General features: G+C 36.8%; 1 protein-coding gene across 1 annotated transcript in view; it reads left to right on the top strand.

Annotated features, from left to right (window-relative positions):
- The window catches only part of Calcr (calcitonin receptor), a 34,044-nt gene extending 16,217 nt beyond the window's left edge, over nt 1-17,827 (top strand). The window contains exons 6-12 of the mRNA XM_069997275.1: nt 472-598; nt 6,137-6,290; nt 9,437-9,497; nt 9,577-9,643; nt 11,211-11,429; nt 13,671-13,712; nt 17,218-17,827. Coding sequence (XP_069853376.1) covers nt 472-598; nt 6,137-6,290; nt 9,437-9,497; nt 9,577-9,643; nt 11,211-11,429; nt 13,671-13,712; nt 17,218-17,451 — 904 coding nt within the window. The 3' untranslated portion in view covers nt 17,452-17,827. The remainder of the gene's footprint in view (nt 1-471; nt 599-6,136; nt 6,291-9,436; nt 9,498-9,576; nt 9,644-11,210; nt 11,430-13,670; nt 13,713-17,217) is intronic.
- The last annotated feature ends 1,897 nt before the right edge of the window (nt 17,828-19,724 follow it).

Raw genomic sequence — 19,724 nt, 5'->3', positions numbered from 1 at the left:
GCTCACTCTTGGAATCCTGGCTACTCAAGAGGATGAGATCAGAGGACTGAAGTTCAAAGCCAGCATGGGCAGGAAAATGTGTAAGATTCTTACCTCCATAAGCACCAGGAAACCAGAAGTGGTGCTGTGGCTCAAAATGGTAGAGCACTAACCTTGAGCAAAAAGAACTCAGGAGCCCAGGCCCTGAGTTCAAGCCTCACAACCAACAAAAAATAAATAAATTATATGATAGATGACAGACAGACAGACAGATAGGCAGAGAGATGACTCAAGAAGAAATGTAGTAAGTCTTAAAGATGAGACCCATGTTACATCTTGCATGTATATGGATGTATATGTATATGTGGATGTATATGTATATTTTCTTTATCTGTTGCTAAGGAAAACACAAAAAATGCCACTAAATAATTTCTTCCTAGAAATGTCAACATTGTGGTGCCATGTAATGTTTTATGTTACTTTGTCTTCCAGGAGCCTTGCATGCCAGAGGGTTACACTGCACAAGAACATGTTTCTTACCTACATTCTGAATTCGATAATTATCATCATCCACCTGGTTGAAGTCGTACCCAATGGAGAGCTGGTGCGAAGGGATCCGGTTAGCTTGCATGATTTTGTGTTTAATTTTATTTTTGAGAGCATCATACTTCAGTACATATTTCCTTTTTATTTACACATACTATTTGTACAAAGGGGTTTCACTATGACATTTCCATATATATATTGATCACATTTGCATGTCCCCTCTCTATTTCTCTCTTATCCCTACTCCATCTCAATAACTTTAATAGGCTATTTTCTTAAATCTATACAATGTCCTTCAATCATATTTATCGTCCCAAATATCTTTATCTCAAAAAATCCACACATATTTTCTTTCCATCTCTTTAATAAGTCTACCTTTCTTATTCTTAATAACAAATCATTTTTCTATATAACTGGCCTGTACTTCAATTGGTTGATTCAAAAACAGTTTAAGTATATAACTATTTATGATATTTCATTAGAAATGACCAACATTTGATCAATTTTTGTTCTGAAACATCAACAAATCTATATTTTCTTTTTTCTTTTTTTTTTTTTTTTTTGGTCCAGTCGTGGGGCCTGAACTCTGGGCCTGGGCGCTGTCCCTCAGCTCTTCTGCTCAAGGCTAGCACTCTACCACTTGAGCCACAGCGCCACTTCCAGCTTTTTTCTTTTTGCTTATGTGGTGCTGAGGAAGTGAACCCAGGGCCTCAGGCATGCAAGGCAAGTGCTCTACCACTGAGCCACCTTCCCAGCCCCCCAAATCTATATTTTCATCCTAATGCAAATGCACGAACAATCCACTCACAAGTTCCTCCACTGTAGGCCTGAAGAGACAAGAGGAGGGAAAGATGAAGGAACCCAAAGACAGAGAAGTGGTATGGGGTAGGCTGACATTCAGAAACTCAGGACTGCTGTCTCCAGATGCAACCAACCTGTGGTAACCCCATGGCATAGATCGGGAATAAATACCCTTCCTTTGCTTACTTTCAGCTCTCCATTAGCTGAGCTCACCCAGAAACTAGAGGGCAAAGAAGCCCCTGATGGAGACATACACATGTATTCCTCTGGGCCCAGGGTGGTGAGAAACAGGATGGAGAAGGCGTCTGGTGGCACAAACAGAAGCTGCTAGCACATGGGGAATGCCAGGGGATATTTTCATTTTCATTTCTCTGCTTAAATGCAAGCATCTGTAGATAGCCTCATCTTTCAAAACTGACATTTGACAGTTCTGCCAACCCAGTGACAAAAATGTATGAAATCTGCCCAGAGCATGCATCCTGCTTGACAGTGGCATAGCATGGGAAAGCAGCTTAATTAGGCTTCTAATGAATCCAGAGTGTTAATCATTTTTTGTAGTATGAATATATCCAGAAAGGCATTATGATCCATCTTTTTAAACCATGGCATCTGCTACTGGAGACAAAGTCCTGTGTTAGCTGAAAAAAAATGTGACCAAATGGATTTACCTTGATGAGTTTTCTTTTTTAGTGCCATCAAATTTAAATAAAAATGCATCTCACTTAATTTAATCCTCACAAAACCCCACTTGGAAATAGGTATTATCACATTATGAAGCTAGAAAGTAGTCTTAGTGAAGGCAAGATTTCCCCCCACTGAATATATAGATACAGAGTTCAAGCACAGACCTATCTTATACAAGTCATCTCTCTTTTCTATAGTACATGGTATTCTTGACTTTATTTATTTCCTTGGGTGTATATATAATATATATGTATATATAAATTATTAGTATTTAATATAATAAATATATTATAATAAGCATTAAATATATAATAAATATATAAACATATGTCCTTCAAGAAATGGGATCAGCCATTGCAAAGCAGTGATTGTCCCATAATTGGACATACAAGTACAGTTTTGATGAAGCTGAGCTGTCCATTCAGATTAAAAGAGACAGAAGCAATTCACTAGGCATCTCCCAAAATAGAATAGTCACAATTTCTGACTTTTCATTTCCCATGGAGGGAGAGTGGAAACGCTGAGAAAGCTGAGGTAGGAGATAAGCTAGTGAATGACACTTCTGTTATGGAATAACCAACCATGTCAACATGAGAGCTATATTCAAATTACAAATTAAATTTTTTCACAATTAAACTTTTCCTCTCTGTCTTTTGGGAGTCTCATCCCTTTATGTCATGTTTCCAGCCTCTCCTCAAGTGTAACTGGAAATGGGCATTTTTCCCTATTGTGAGATTGTGCTAATCTTTATCTTCATGAAATAATTACGAAGTCTGGCTCTTTTTTCTGAGTTCACTACTAAATTACAGAAACTGCTTCACCTCATCTGGCCATCAGAGTAACAAAACAGTCATTAGGCTGATGTGAATGGCTATTATTTGAGGAAAATAACTATTTTAATTTTTTATTATCTCTAAGTAGTCTGTCTTTGGTCATACCACCGTGAATACTCTTGATCTCATCTGAAAATATCTATTCATCACATCTCCTCCATCATCTTTCAGAATGAGCTGAGCCTCCCATAAAACTTTCCTTGTCTCACAACCATAAATGTGGGATTCATTCATGTTTTAATCTATTTTGAATTGTGATTTTTTTTCATGAAAAAGGAAAAAGTAATTGGATATTTTTTTTCTCCCTCTGTATATCTAAAAACAAAACCTCCTTTCCTCCCAGGCTCTATACAATGAGAATGGGCCTTCACTAGCAACCCACTTCTGTCTAAATGGAGCCACATCACAGTGTCAGAACCCACTGTGTGTGCTCTCACAGGCCCAATTGTCTGTTTTCTCCATAAGACAAAACATGGGAGCACGTGTCTGTCACACAGCACATGTAAGTAGTATAGGCCAAAACTCAGTGCAGTGAAAAAAAGCGAATTCATTCTTGTGAACTGTGAAGCATATAGAAACTAGGACATTTGTCTTTTAGTACTTTCTCTGAACCCATTTTCCAATGATAGTTTTATTAAATTGCTTAACTTTCTATATTTAAAAGTAAACATGTGAGTTGTCTCTCTAGGAAAGCAAAATTAGTTCAAGAAAAGCAACAATGAGCTCTCAAGTAGACATGTTTTATACATTGCTCATCCTTGAAGTTGTTTACTGTCTCTAAGAGATACACAATGAAAATTTTGTATTCTTACTGTGAAAATGGATCTTTCGTAAATGCATTCATAGAAGCCCAATTTCTTAACTATCTTTTTCCCAGTCAAGTGTTAACTTAAGTGGATTGCAGTTGGAACAATAATAGGTATCAAGAAAGAAGACATTTTCTTTATTGTCGTATATTTGAATATATTGGGAATGAACAAGAACTCAGGTTTAACTGCTCGTCTCAAGCTCTATCTTTCTTAGGAGTACTTTTCTTCTTTTTAAGAGACAGACATAACAGTATCCAAAAGTTGAGATTCGTGTGATCAGCATTGTTAAATCTTATGCAGAATTATGTACTTAAGGTTACTTCAAATGAATAATTTGAAACATTGCTTTCAAATAATTCTGGAAGCCATACATAGAAGCACTCAGTCTATTTTTGATGATTCAAGTATATGGCTTTTTGAAAAGAAAAATAGAATTACTAATTTGAAAGATGTTTACCCTCTTAAGAAAACTAAAGGCAAAGATGTAGGGTTTTATTTTGTTTTGTTTTTAATTTTTTAATTTAATTTTATTGTCTAGATGATGTACATATGTAAAGCAATGAGTATTGTTTTTAAATTTTGACCCAATCACTGAATCAGTAAAGAAGACACACAAAGATTGTCTATACAACACTAAATGGAATAATTTTCAGAAAGTTATGTTTTGGAGAGATGCTGAGTAATCCAAAATATTAGTACACTACTCTTAGAAGGTTTTAATTTTACTGTGGAGAGAGAGACAGAGACAGAGAGAAAATGGAATGTTCTTGCTCAGTGATGAATCTCTGGATTTGTAGTCACGTCACCAAAGTAGTTTCTTCCCTCCGAAATGTTTGATTATGCATGTTCTCTTATAGGAATTATATTCTTTCACATTTTTCTATTTTGTTCTTTTTGTAAGCTAAATTCAAAATAACTCATGGGAGCCGGGCGCCAGTGGCTCACACCTGTAATCAATCCTAGCTACTCAGGAGTGTGAGATCTGAAGATAGTGGTTCAAAGCCAGCCAGGGCAGGAAAGTCTGTGAGACTCTTATCTCCAATAAACCACTAGAAAACTGAAGTGGCACTGTGGCTCAAGTGGTAGAGCGCTCGCCTTGAGCTGAAGAGCGCAAGGACAGTGCCCAGGCCCAGAGTTCAAGCCCCATATCCACTACCAACAACAACAAAAAGGGCATAAAGAAGGATTAAACAGATCTCAGCTTATTGAGTGATGTGAAAATTTCCCCTTGTCATTGTGTCATTTGAAGACTTCATTTCCATTAATATCTACAATTCCATTTCTTATTTTATCTGTTCATTTGATTATCTCCATGTAGAGCTGAGAGGCAGAATTAAAAGCATTTTTCTTTCTTCATCTAAAGGAAGCTGGCAAAATATTTCTCATTTTTTACAAGGAAATATCTCTTAAATTTTAACTTTCCAAGCATATATATCTCCAGTAACTAAAGAGACAAGAGAGATACTCACTGAAGTCTCTTTATTTTAATCCAATACTGTCATAAAAAATTTAAAGCCAATAATAATGAGGCATTTGTATTGCTGTGCATTGGTCTGTATTGCATCCCCAGATGCAAAAGTTTGAAGAAGAATGCTTGGCAGAGCTCATTAATGTGTTCAACTTTGGTTGAATATGCTCATCTACTCTTCTTTTGTTTGTTCATAAATTAAGTAGTTTATTTAATATTAAGAGCATAGCCCATACTAGTTGGTTCAGTTGTTTTTCCTCTGACTTAAGTGTTAGGTTTTGGTATCTACCGTAAAGTTGGCTAGACATTTTCCTTCTGTAGAAGCCATGCATGGTGACACTTTCTTGTTTCTGTATCTGTCTCCCCATCAAAAGATCCCTATGTCTGCATTGTATTTTAACTTTGCAGTACTTAAATATATCCTAGGATTAAACACCATAAACAAGTAAAATTTCCATATGAAATTTAGGCTCCAATGTGAAATCCCAAAATATCTTAAGTAATGAAGTATGCTACTTGAAAGGCATCTTTTCTAGTATGCTACTTTGAAGGATGATGGTCTAGAGCCATCCAGGTGATATCTCCATCTCAACCAAGCTAGGAGTAATATGTGTGTCTAGACCAGTTGTGTTAGAGTTATAACTAAGAGGGTCACAGGAAAAATCATGAGATCCTATCTGAAAGAAAACTGAGCCACAAAAGGGGGCCATAGGTGTGATTCAAATGGTAGAGAACCTACCTAGCAAGTGGCAAGGTCCTAGGTTCAAACCCAAGGGCTGCCAAAGAAAGAAAGATGTCTTGGATAAGTACCCAGGATATAACAGAGAAAGAACACTTTTGTGGGCTTGGCTTCTATTGGCATAAATCTGTACTCAACCACTGATTTGTGGGTACAGAGGGTGCCAATGTTGACAGAGTCTTAGAGAAACTGCTCAATGAAGATATTTTGTCTCCTGTTTATAGTTATCCTTAGGTCACTAATGGACCTCTATTGATGTCTTCATTCTTTCCGATAGGTGACTTGCAAGATTTTGCACTTCTTCCACCAATATATGATGGCCTGCAACTACTTTTGGATGCTGTGTGAAGGGATCTATCTCCATACTCTCATCGTGGTGGCTGTGTTTGCTAACAGTCAGCGCATGCTCTGGTATTACCTCCTTGGCTGGGGTATGTATTTCCTCCAACTGAGTTTGGAGCCCTCTTCATTTGTGTTTACGTATTTATATTGTCTTGTAGTCTTGGTCTCAAAGAACAGAGTGGACGAGTGTCCTGAGGAAATAAACTAAGTCATGGATGGATGGAAAGCATGTCCTGATGGAGCAGAGTGCTGACTAGACCCCCTGTTACTTTATCACACATTTGCAGAGCGCTTCCTCAGTCTCTTTCTGTCCGTCATCAACAGGACTCCTCCAGTGAAAAATCAGAAAACGGAGTCCAACTGAGAAGCAAGAAGAATCACAAAGGTCTTCAAGTAGCTGATGCCCAATGTCATAGTATAGACTATGACTGTCAAAAGCATAACACCAGTTAGGTCTGTCCTAACTAAAGGACAGTAAATGTCTTTCAGAACTCTCTAGAATTTCTCCCCTCCTCCAAGGATCTGAAAAATCCATTCTCTTTGGAAAGAGGAAAGATGAGACACTAAGAAGGAAACATAATTAGGACAGAAACACACACTACTTTATGCCCCCCAACCCAAAAGAAGTTATTCGTTCCTAAATTACATCCCAGAAGGAGAATCTCATGGGCCTCCGTCACTGATCATAGAGCTGAAGGCTTTCCTTACAAACTGCTCTGAAGAATGGCTGTAGATCTCAGAGCAGAGGCTACAATGACCTTCAGCTTGGTCTACCCATTTCTTTTTGAACAGTGTCACCTCTTCCCTCATTTTCTCTCAGTTTTTTTCCTCCTGATGCCCTTCCCCCACAAGTTATATAGTTCACCTTCAACATAGTGTCTAGTGAGTATCACTGCTGCATTAGTTCACCCTTTGTCCTACCATGTGTGTTCCCCCTTACTCTCAACAAAACAGATAAACTTATATACAAGACCAAAAGTACAGAATCAGAAACAGGGACAAAGGGAAAGGGATAAAAACAAAACTTAAACAAAAAGTAAAATAACTGAAAAACCTCTTCTTTCCATTTCTTGGACTTCCTTTCAATAAATATCATTTTATATGATCATGTGCACATAGCTATTAAACCTTTGTGATCCTCTCCTAAGAATATCCTCCTTTGGTCTCACTGTGTGAATATTTACAGTCCTGTTTAATTTGTCATGTTCAAGTGTAATTTTTTGTCTTTTACCCTCATTGTGTTAATTTGAAGACTTATAGGCACATTCTAATAACTAAAACCATGCAACCTATGTTTCTTTGGGACTAGCTTATTTCACTTAATATAATTTTTTTCCAAGTCTTTCCATTTTCTTACAAACGGATACAGTGAGGAAGGAATATTTGGTTAGGAAGGAAAAGGATGCAGGGCTTTTTTTAAAAAAAAAATCAGATATTTCATTGAAAATCTAAACAACAAGCACTGTTACCAACTTTCCAGAAACGTGCCTTGGGAAGTCTATACAATAGACATTTTCATGATCTGTATATCTGTGCTGCCCCTATGTAAGACTGTCTTTTTCTGTTATGCCCATTTTAATCAAAGATATTGCTAAAACACAGTAGGCTGTCCCTATAATAGTGGAGCAGAGCTACAGGTGTGTGAAAGTCTTCATAATTGAAATGATGATGCTATCACATTTTAGTTGCCAGTAACAGAATCTGAAAAATGACATTTACCTCAGACTCAACACACACACACACACACACACACACACACACACTCACACTCACACACACACACACAAACCTTCTGTCAAATCTAGTTTATTACCACTAAGAAAAAATTTATAACCTATTTCTTAAACCAGTTTTGACTATTCAAAATCATCTATCTGCCACACTCAGAAAATTTTCCATTGGGAAAAGTCCTTTCATGGACTTTAACATTGAACAAACAGCATTATTTTCCCTTTTATAAGAATCTTGTTTTTCTTGTCATTATCTTTGGGGGCTTGGATAGGTTGTTACAAATCTCAGGATCTGGAGAAAGAAAGCAAGAAGGAAGAAAAAACAAAACATAGACAAAGAACTCCAGGAGTTAGATGTGGGGGGCTGTACCCTCTCTATATTCACTAGAGAGCATACATTACCTCTCTACAGAATGAGCAGGTAGGATTCAGATTTCCATATGCCTCTTTTGCTAATTCTGAAATGTGTGGTTCAGAATAAATCCAGGGTGAGTTTTTGCTCAGATGAAGAAATTGCATATTAAAACTGCTGTGAATAACACAATCCTTTTGAGTAAATAGTTCAACTAAAAATTATTTCAGGTCAAAGTTTAATAGTCCTATAGCATCATATCTTTCATAGGTTTCAAAAGTGAGGCTTTATGCATATAGATCACAGAAGGTAAAAGTCGATAGGCTTAATTCTCACCTGAGACACATTTTTTAAAATCTGATGATAATAAAAAAAAATACCTCTCCAGGTGTTTCAATCAAACCAAAAAGTATCTTACTGTAACTAGATACATATGAGTTCCCCCAAAAAGATGCTTTTAAGGAAGATTCCAACTTTATATTTACAGAATAAAATTTATTTTAAAAAGGTGATTTGGCAAAATGTTGTCAGAATGACCTCTGTTGTTCCACTGGTAAATTCAACGATGGTTTCACTAGTACTCTGTGTTTAGCTGGGAAAATGAATACAACACTACTTCCAAGAATGATCTGCAGACAGAAAACAGAGTAGAAAATACACTGGCTTCCTTAAAGTATATGTGTAAAACTATACAGGATTAATGCCCATGCTATAAGCATACAGAAAAATGAAATATATAGAAGGAAGGTATAAGATTAATGATATCACCATAGTTTCAGAGTGTCCCACTGTCTCTCCATAAGAGTCTAGTTTGCTCCCAATGAAGAAATTTCTGGTTTCAGTTAATAGTCTTCATGAAAATCGAGATCATAAACATAACAATGGTAATGACGGTCATAAAGGAAGTTATCATGTAACTACTACACTAGGTAACTAGTGAAAGGCTCTTAATTATCTGAATACTCTTAACCAAATTCTCTGAAGTATCTGGTTGTCTAACCAAAGTTCTGGCTTGACTAAAGTCAACTTTTACATAGTCCTCATAGAAGATAACTTGCCACAGTTTTGGGCAAGGATGCTAGCTTCTTCCAAGCAAGGATAACTAGAAGTTATGACCCAATCCCCAAGTGTAATTTATGTTTCTCTTTTTTAGGGTTTCCACTGGTGCCTACCATTATCCATGCCATTACTAGAGCTCTGTACTTCAATGACAAGTAAGTACTATGATCATTTTATTCCTTTTATTCATAAATGAAATGCATTTGTATTGAGTGTCGCCTCCGTCGTTTTCAGCTGCTGGCTGAGTGTGGATACCCATCTGCTGTACATCATCCATGGCCCTGTCATGGCAGCATTGGTGGTAAGAACTGGTGTTTCAGTCCCTTAGTAACAATATTATTTCTTTGTTGGGAATGTTGTAAATATACTATATATATGTAGTACATATGTGAAAACTTCAGAGTGAAACCAATTTGATAATACTCTAGAATAAGAAAATCCATATTTTTCAACAAGTATCTTTTGCTTTCTTTATGGAGGGAGAGGTTATATCAGTTTATTTGCATACATACCATGACAGCAGTATAACATATTATGAAACTTTTCTACAGCTAGACTCTCCTAGGTAAATGTGAAAAACACTTTCTTTATTGCTGAAAAAGAAAGTGAAATGCCATTGTGTATATTAACTCCTGTCTATACTATACGAAGCAAAAACATTTTTACTTCATAATTGATACATGAGCCATTGCCATAATAACTACTGATCACACACATAAAGTATTTCAGGCATTACATAAATATTGACATACTGTTTCTAACAGCTACCCTCTAAAGTAGATACATGGAAATGAACCCAAAATAGAGTAATCCCACTCAAAATTGTATGAATAATAGCTGACCATTAGGTAAATATCTTCATGAGCTTGAGGTATGAAAAGATTTCTAAAGCAGTCTACAAAGAATACTTAAGAAAGGGTTCATAAATTGCCTATAGAAAAATTATGACTGTTTAAAGAGGATTTTCAATATTCCTAGAAAAACAATAAATTTATTTAAAAAGGGTTCAACCTCCTTAGCCATCAAAGCAATGCAGACTAAATAGCAATGAGTTGACACCACACCCCAACCAGCATAGATAACACTAAAAGTGATGGCCAAGAATTAGCAATGGTGCAGAGCAACTGTAACTCCTGTGTACTACTGGAGGGAATATGAAATAGAGCCATCTTGCCAGTCCTTACCAAGATAAACCCGCTGTTACTGTAGGAATTGGCGAGTCTGTGCCTAGGTATTTATACTATACTAGATGGAGACAGGGTCATAGTGTACCTTATATCCTCTTTGGAGTGGTTGCTATACAGAGAGATATATTTGTAAACTAAACTTCTCAAATTTATGATTGAAATCTGCATTTCATTTCATGTAAATTATATTTCAATGAAGTTACTTTTAAAAATATTATTTATAAGAAAGCTGGGCTAGCTGCTGTCTCTACTACATAGGAATTTTCAAGATAAAATTCTCATTCCTTATTTCACTTTCAGGTAAATAGTCCTGGCTAAGGGCAAGTCTTAATAACAAAAACACAAACTGGTACGAGCTGGCAAGTGTTGTTGTAACTCTCCTTCATAAAAATTATAAACATCTAAATAAAGAATAAATTCGAGTTGAACCTACTCTAGTTACATGTAGAGGAAACAGTTTCCCTTTTAGGAAAAGAAGGGCAACATTGAAACCAAACCTGAAAAGGGTCTTCAGTTATACGGAAGCCTCCAGATCCTGTCTGGTGCTTCCCATCAGACAATCTTTTACATTGTGTATGGGTGACATCTACTCTCCTGTTTGTCAAACAGGAATCGAAGACCATAGGTATCCTTAATTACCACTTGTCAAAATAATTTGCTCATAATATCATATTGTTACAGGTCAATTTCTTCTTTCTGCTGAACATTGTCCGGGTGCTTGTGACCAAGATGAGGCAAACCCATGAGGCAGAGTCTTACATGTACCTGAAGGCTGTGAAGGCCACCATGATCCTGGTGCCCCTGCTGGGAATCCAGTTCGTTGTCTTTCCCTGGAGGCCCTCCAACAAGCTGCTTGGGAAGATATATGATTACCTCATGCACTCTCTGATTCATTTCCAGGTATTCACCTAGTTGATCTATCTAATTCTAAAGCCTGTGATCTTTTTTTCTTTTTTATTTTTAATTGTAAAGATACTGTACAGAGGGATTACAGTTACATGAGTAAGGTAATGAGTACATTTCCTATCAAGCATTGTTACCCCTCCTTTATTTTCCCCTACTATCCTTTCCCTCCCACCTCCACAACTCCCCCCACCCAAGTTGTAAAGTTCATTTTCAACATAGTGTCTTGTACATCTCATTGTTACAATGGGTCAACCTGTATCCTTGTTTCAGCATTTTGTTATTTCCCTTCCCCTCTCCAAATCAGAAAAATTTATGTACAAGATGCAGGGCACCAGAATCAAAAACAGTGACAACAGGGGTTATACCATGGGGGAAGAACATACAAAAGAAATTTTAAAAATCACATAGTACATTAAAAACAACAGCAACAAAAGAACCTCTTGTGTCCCTATATTGGAGTTCATTTTGCTTAGCATCATCTTTTATGGTCATATGTACATAGCTTTGACCTTTTTTGCTTGTCTGGTGAAATTATCTTAGATGTATAATAGTTATTGCAAATAAGAGAAGCCATGGGACCTATGTTTCTTTGGACCTGGCTTACTTCACTTAATATATTTTTTTCCAAGTCTTTTCATTTCCTAACAAATGGGCAGTGTCATTCTTTCTGATGGAGGCATAGAATTCCATTGTGTGTGTGTGTGTGTGTGTGTGTGTGTGTGTGTGTGTGTGTGTGTGTGTGTGTGCACGCGTATGTATACACACATACACACACACACACACACACACACACATATATATATATATATATATATATATATATATATATATATATATATATATACACACCACATTTTCTTAATTCATTCATTTACTGAGGGGCATCTGGGTTGGTTCCATATCTTAGCTATGGTGAATAATGCTGCCATAAACATAGTTGTGCTGGTAGCTTTAGTATGGCCTTGTTTGTGATCATTTGGTTAGATGCGTAGAAGTAGGATTTAAAGCCTGTGATCTTAAATGTCATGACACAGTCTTCAACCCGACAGACCCAACCAAAATTCTGAAGGAAACTGGGTTCTTCAAGGCACTTACTTGTGCTGTTCCTTTATCTCAGGACCCTCATTGGCTCCACCCAGGCAGAGATACCACAACAGAAGAATGGTCAGATCTTCCTGTCATAAATTATTGTGACTCTGGAGAAACAAGAAGCAATGCATTTGTACAGAACCTCCCATACTTCCTGCTCTGTCCTCCTTCATCTGTCAGCCAGATGTCAGGATCTACAACAGTTCAGTGAATATAAAGAATAGTTGTTCCTGAATCTCTCCCCATATAGGAGAGAATCGTTTCAGGGGCTGTCCTGAGCTACGCAGACTCCATCACATTGGAGAAGAGGATGTCTGCCCTTGTCCGTTCACCTAAAAGCTTTGTCAGAGATCAGATCTCACAGCTAGGATTTTTGAGAGCAGGATAGGGTCTGAGGGGCAAGGCTCCATTATCATTTGGGAAAGATTCCTCTACAGGCTCTTAGACAAAGTTTTCCTATCTCAATTATAAATTTCAAATTAAATTTCACTTTTTTTACTACCAAAATTATTAATTTGAGGAGGATACCAGCATTAATTGGGCTTAAAAGAAAGTTTAGGTGTTGTTTAAGCTGTTATTTTGGTCATAATTAAAATTTGGGCACAAAGAATCTTTAAAACAGTAGCTAGGACCTCAGAAGTTAACTGTACATATCCTTGTTGCTTATTTAAAAGATGAACATAGAGGAAGTGGCGCTGTAGCTCAAGTGGTAGAGTGCTCGCCTTGAGCTGAAGAGCTGAGGGACAGCACCCAGGCCCAGAGTTCAAGCCCCACGACCGACAAAAAAAAAAAAAAGATGAACATAGAGGTAGCAAAGGTACCAGTCTAATTCACTCTGACAAAACAGAACACAGGCCCACAGTTATACACTATGACATGTGTGCTTTTCAAAGATTCACTGGATGCTATAAGATATATTAACCAAATTTGCTAGAATTGTCCTGGTTTCTGAATATCGGCATTCCAACAAGAAAATACATTTCTAATTGAATAATTTTGAAGTGTAGCACTGAATAGAAGGTATAATTCTCATGCCATATGTGCTATTGCAGTCATGAAATGACTCCAGGCAAACTTGATAATCAATTGTGAAACAACACATATACACCAAAACAACTTCAATTCTATTTTTCCTTCTCTTTTTAGGGATTCTTTGTCGCGACTATCTACTGCTTCTGCAACAACGAGGTAGGCAATACTATCACCATTTATAAAGGAAGGTATTTTATAGTTAACCCAGGGCTTTGTACATATTTTCTTGGAGTTCATATCCACAGTTGATCTCATAGAGTTTTATGACTAAGTAGGATTATGTTTTTCCACTACTTCAGATGAAACTTTCCTGTGGATATGTGGTAGAAATGCAGGTAGGAACCAAATAGGCAACTATATTCTTACCATTTTGTTGTATCCTTCTTGAAGCATAGTTAAAACTCTTCTGAGAGTTCCCATAGAAAAAGACACTATTTCCCTATTCTTAAAGAAGATCCATTCCCTAGTTGGGACAGAGCCAATATATTATTAGTTTTCACTTATTCACCATCTCCCCCTCACACACACCTTTTTTTTGGTCAGTCATGGGGCTTGAACTCTGGGTCTGGGCCTGGGGTCTGTCCCACAGCTCTTCTGCTCAAGGCAACTGCTCTATCACTTGAGCCACAGTGCCATTTCCTGTTTTCTTGTGGTTTATTGGAGATAAGAGTCTCACGAACTTTCCTGCCTGAACCGAAATCCTCAGATCTCAGATCTCAGCCTCCTTAGTAGTTAGGATTATAGGCATGAGCCACTAGCGCCCTGCTACCATCCTATTTGAAAATTGCTTGATTCTAGTGTCAAAATACTGCTTCACATTTTGAAAATAATCCTGATGTTAAGTCAAAAATGATCCTCAAATTTAAATATATATATATATGTTATCTGAATATTCAGATGGGTAAAATCTAGAGATTTACATGGCAAATATTCTTGGAGGTGACAGTACCCTTTCTTCTAAGAAAGTCTTACCTGGGAATTCAATTATTAAAACATGAAAGTAGAGCTGCTATCACCCCAACCTAGTTGTGATAGCCAAGACTGGAGATTTTCTGATTCCCAATTAAATTAACTAAACTAACAATGTCTAGTTTTCCACTCTAAGACCTTGGAGAGAATGAACTGTACTTTCTCTAGGTTTGCATAATTCTAGTGAAAATGTATTTAAAATTAATTCCTATTGATCATTCTATGAGACTTCATTAAGATACCAATATGTTATTTTCCTATTAGATATATTTTCTAACCATTATCAATTGATGCTTAATATATTTTCTATTCTTTATTTCTTTAGTTAAATAATACTCAGTGAACACCTAAAATAGTTTCCTGCTCTGTGGCCTGTTCAACCTATTGTGGAAGTTTTAATTTTTTCCTCTCTTTGGTAAATTTTATTCTTTCCTCCCCTCATCCAATGCTCATTCCTTCACTCAACAAAGATATATTGTACATTTTTTATGGCCAGTGGCTAGATTAGAGGCTTAGGATAGATAAGAAACATTATTATATTGCTAGCTGCTACAGAAATCCCTCCTTTTTTGAGAGTAAAATCTAATCAATGAAAAGGGTTTAAATTATGTTAAGTAGAGTATCACCAGTGAATGCTCTTGCTCTTTGAGTTCTTTCAGGCAGCACATAAAATGAATTTTTTTCATCTGCCATAATAACAAAACAAAGCTAATATAAAAATCAAATCTGGATGGGCATGCCTTGAAAAGCACAAGAGGATTTAGTGCATTTGTAAAAATACCACAGAAATGTATTGTACTTTACCTATGATGCTGTCATTGGGAATGTCAAACTGAAAGCAAACCCCGAGGCACTCCTAATAATTGAAATGGCTTGAGTTCATTTGATGTATTGTCTCTGTGTTGTTGAGGGTTTTTAAAAATAAAGAAACCATTTCCATTTTCAGTAAGATTCTGCTACTGGAAGAATGGGTCAATGTGACATTTCTAATAATATAGATAGTATACACTATGCCAAATATAATATCACAGCCTCTGGATGTCAAACATCTGGGCCTCAGCTGGGCATTCTGTGTACAAATCTATGTATCACCCTTACAACACTCAGCACAGGCAGAAGTCTCACAGTTGAAGGAAGTTATTTCCAGGTGCATGAGATGAAGCTGTGATGGGAATTCTCTCACTGAATATTGTTTTAGCAGAGACCTAGAGGCAAATATGTGAGTTTTACAATGGTGAGATTGAATTTTTCATTTTCATTCTTACTGGTGGTGACTATTTTAGGAAATGGAGGGTTTGTGGGTTAGACTAGAAGCAGGGAAGGAACTGGGAGACATATCAAAACAGGAATCAGAAAATGTCCATGAGAACACACTTAAGTATCAGATATTTTCTACAGTTCTTCTAACATTTTGACATGGACTTTCCATACATATAAATAAATTATTAGGTATCTAAGGGCCCTTTTTCCTGCTTGGTGATGTTGCTGATGAGTTACAGATTGAAGCCAGTTGTAACAGTTACATCTTACACCACCAAACCAGCCCTTCATTTTTCAAACAGCAATAAATCACTTGATAAAATCCAAATTGCAAAGCAATTTGTGTTCTTTGCTCTTTTTTATGTCAGAGATAAATTTATTTATAAATTCAAAACTTTTTAATGTTATACACTAGTATCTCTTAATATTTCTGTTGATTTTAAGAAGCAATGAGAGTCTCCCTGGTGGGTTTTGTTGTTTTGTTTTGTTTTGTTTTGAAGAGCACTGATTCAATGTTCTTATTCTTATCACCAAAGCAGCATCAGGTTCAACCTGTGGAGATAATTGCCCTTATTAAATTGTAATTATTGAGATGTCATTTGCTTGCTGCTCAGGGTCTCTTTTATATGTGTGGTTTATAAATTGAAGCAGATTGCCCTCTCCACACAAAAGGATGGGTTATAATTTTAGAATGCAATTAGAGAAGGTTGTGAACTTTCTGTAATAATAACTTTAAAAATTAAAATAGACATCAAGTGCTTTGCCCTCATTCTGTGCTGAGTACTTCAGTATACATGGATACTCTAATTAAGGATTATTTTTTTAAGTGATGAGACAAAACAAATGTTTTGTTTCTACTGGGCCCTTTTGAAAACTCGTATTAAACTTACAATTCTCTGTCTTGGCTAGCTCTAAATATTTACACACACACACACACACACACACACGCACACGTGCGCACAAATGGTTTCCATCACCTTAAGTTTTACCTGGCATACCTCATCTCAAGCCATGTGAATAAGAAGAAACACACTTTATGGTGATATTATCATAAAATGTAGAGCTACATGGTTGGAGCACATATTTTCTAAAAAGAATTGTATTTAAAAATTTGCATTGTCATAGATAAATATCAGATAAATATTTCCTAACTTTCCCCAGTGCTGTGGCATGTACTCCATATTATGAAACCACATCAGCTTTCACTCACTGGATTTGAGAGCTGAGGAAAAGTTTTGCCCAAAATAGCAAACAGCCTTGTCAGTATTAACTTAGACAAGCAACTCCCTTCTCCCACTTGGCCACTCTTTTCCCTCCCAGGATGGTACACTTCAAGGCCACAGCATATACAACTCTGCCTTTGAGATCAAAACTCGAGTTTTAATCTCTGATAAACTCCAAGGGTCACGTTCCTGACCTTTTTCTCTTCCAGGTCCAAACCACCGTGAAGCGCCAATGGAACCAGTTCAAAATCCAATGGAGCCAGCGTTGGGGAAGACGCCCCGCCAACCGCTCGGCTTCTCGTGCTGCAGCCTCGGCTGAGGCTGGCGACCTCCCTGTTTACATCTGCCATCAGGAGCTGAGGGAGTTGGGGGCCAACAACCATGACCAGGAGGGTGCTGAGATCATTGCATTGAACATCATCGAGCAAGAGTCATCCGCTTGAATGTGAAGCAGGACGCAGCGTTGTGAGCACTGAGCCTTCATATCCTGGGGGAAACAGAAGATAGACCGTGCATTTACAGTGATTCCCATCCTCCCAGGAGCTGAGCATATCATTTGTGAAGAATTATTAAGTGAATTTGTCCATAGTAAATCTGAAGAAAGTTATTCTTGGTACTATTTGCTTTGGGAGACAGTCTAGGAATGGAGTCTCCCACTGCAACTTGTGAACCCCATCATCTACCCTGGACTGAGAAACACGTGTCTTAGTAATGCTAGCAAAGTATCCGAGAAAAATAAAAACGCAATTAAGTTGATCTAGTTCAGATACAGGGTGCTCCTTGTTAATCTTGAGCCATTTCTATCTTTGAAAAAATTCAAACCACTGTCAATATTTGTTTTTCTTTTTAAACTCTGGATTTTGAATCAGACTATTTCTGTATTTGGCTACGAATCTGATTTTTAATCTTTTACTTTAAATCAGTTCTGATGATTTTCACTTGTTTTACCATCCATACAATGTCATCCGCACAAATTATACGGCCTCTGGAAGACATAGTTCTCAAAGATAAGATGGGTAAGAATGTGAAGAAAAGAACTGCATTTGGCAGAGAGATGTAATGCTTTGAATGAAAAGAAATGTAAAGTTGGGTTGCTGGAACTATTCCATGCCCACCTTGGTCTTGGAAAATCCTATCCACTGGACAGGTTCTAATAGTTGTCAGGAGTCGGTCATAAAGTTGAATGCGCTTTGGTTGTTTACATTTATGAATTGGGAGGTCACAAAGAATCCATCACCAAATTTTCACAAAACTGCCAAAAATGTAATTTTTAGTGGAAGCAAATGCTCTTTAAAGACTTTTCCACTTTCCTAAATGCTAGGGTTTTTAAAAGTAAAACAAGCTGAGGTTTATAAAGCAGATTACCTCTTGTGCCCTTGGGTGCTATCTAGCAGTAGAAGATACATTTGTTTAAGACTGGTAATTAAAAGATTCCATAGAAGTCCATTAACTGCTTTCCACCCAGCTTCAAAGCTTAACAAGATCGTAGGAATATTCAGTATGAATAATTAGAAATTGGTTTATAGTTGATCTCTTGTATTATCAAAACAAGAGAAAAAAGATTGCCTGCATATTACTTCATGTTAAAATAAAAATAGAGTTTCTCATTAAAACTCAGTGTTACATTTCTACACCTCTCTTTACTTCCCAGCGTAAGATCTAAAAACCAAAAGCAAAAAAACACAGAAAAAGACCAGTATCATATCTGGCTATGTTGAAACCCTCTAAATCTCATTGTCTTATCCATATCATCTCTATGCTACTGACTTTCAGAAGAGATTTAGTTGTGGAAAGACAACTAAAGAAAACTATGCTGATTCCTGCTGGTTATGTATTTAGTGCACCCAGAGAAAATTAGATTTCTCCAGTAAGATGTATTTTGGATACTACTGCAGTTTAAGTCTTCTTTACTGAGTGCAAGGGAGGAAGAGCAAAGAAGGCATTTTTTTTTTCCCAATCACAGTGTTACGTAGTGATGTTCCTATTTTTGTTTACAAACTTGGAAAACAGAGTATTCCAGGCAGCTCTCGTACAAATGTGATAATCTATTGCTGAAGTATTTTAAATGTTGTTGTGCTAATGTAGTAGTGACTGACCAGACTCCCCTAGTTCATCATAGGATTGTAAATAGTGCCAACATTGTGTGAACTGCTTCTGCTGTGTACATGTTTAAATCAATACAGAGCATATTAAAAGCAAAATGATGTATATTTGCTTATTTTTCTAAAAAAAATACATGGTTCATCTTTCATTCATCCATTCGTTGTGTCTGCTACTCATTCATTCCCTGCTTCCATTTCCACCATGAGCTGCTGACACCCACCTTGCTTGTTCCATAGAAGGAAGAAAGAGAACCCAAAGGTTAGGTTAGAAAACATATGTGAAAAAACTATCAAGGACTTTACCTTTATTAATGTAGCCACCTTTAGTCTTCAATTTGACAATGAACTTCGTGCCACAGCTCTCATATCTTTGATAATGCAAAAACCACTCCCAACCGTCAATCTGTTATTGTGTATGTTTAGAGTAGACAACAAAGAAATCCAGTGAGGAAGTATCAAATCCTCTCACTGTGCATTGTTTTGAGATTGTTGTGGGACCATTCTTGATCTGTCTAGCATTATATCAGATCATTAGAATTGTTACAATTGCCACTTTTTAATGTGGGGGGGAGAGACACTAAGGATGGGTAAAAAGTAACTAAGTATCACTAGAA

This window comes from Dipodomys merriami, unplaced genomic scaffold, assembly GCF_024711535.1.
Source record: "Dipodomys merriami isolate MVZ:Mamm:240054 unplaced genomic scaffold, mDipMer1.0.p SCAF_5, whole genome shotgun sequence".
NCBI lineage: Eukaryota > Metazoa > Chordata > Mammalia > Rodentia > Heteromyidae > Dipodomys > Dipodomys merriami.
This window is presented reverse-complemented; position numbering and strand designations above follow the sequence as displayed.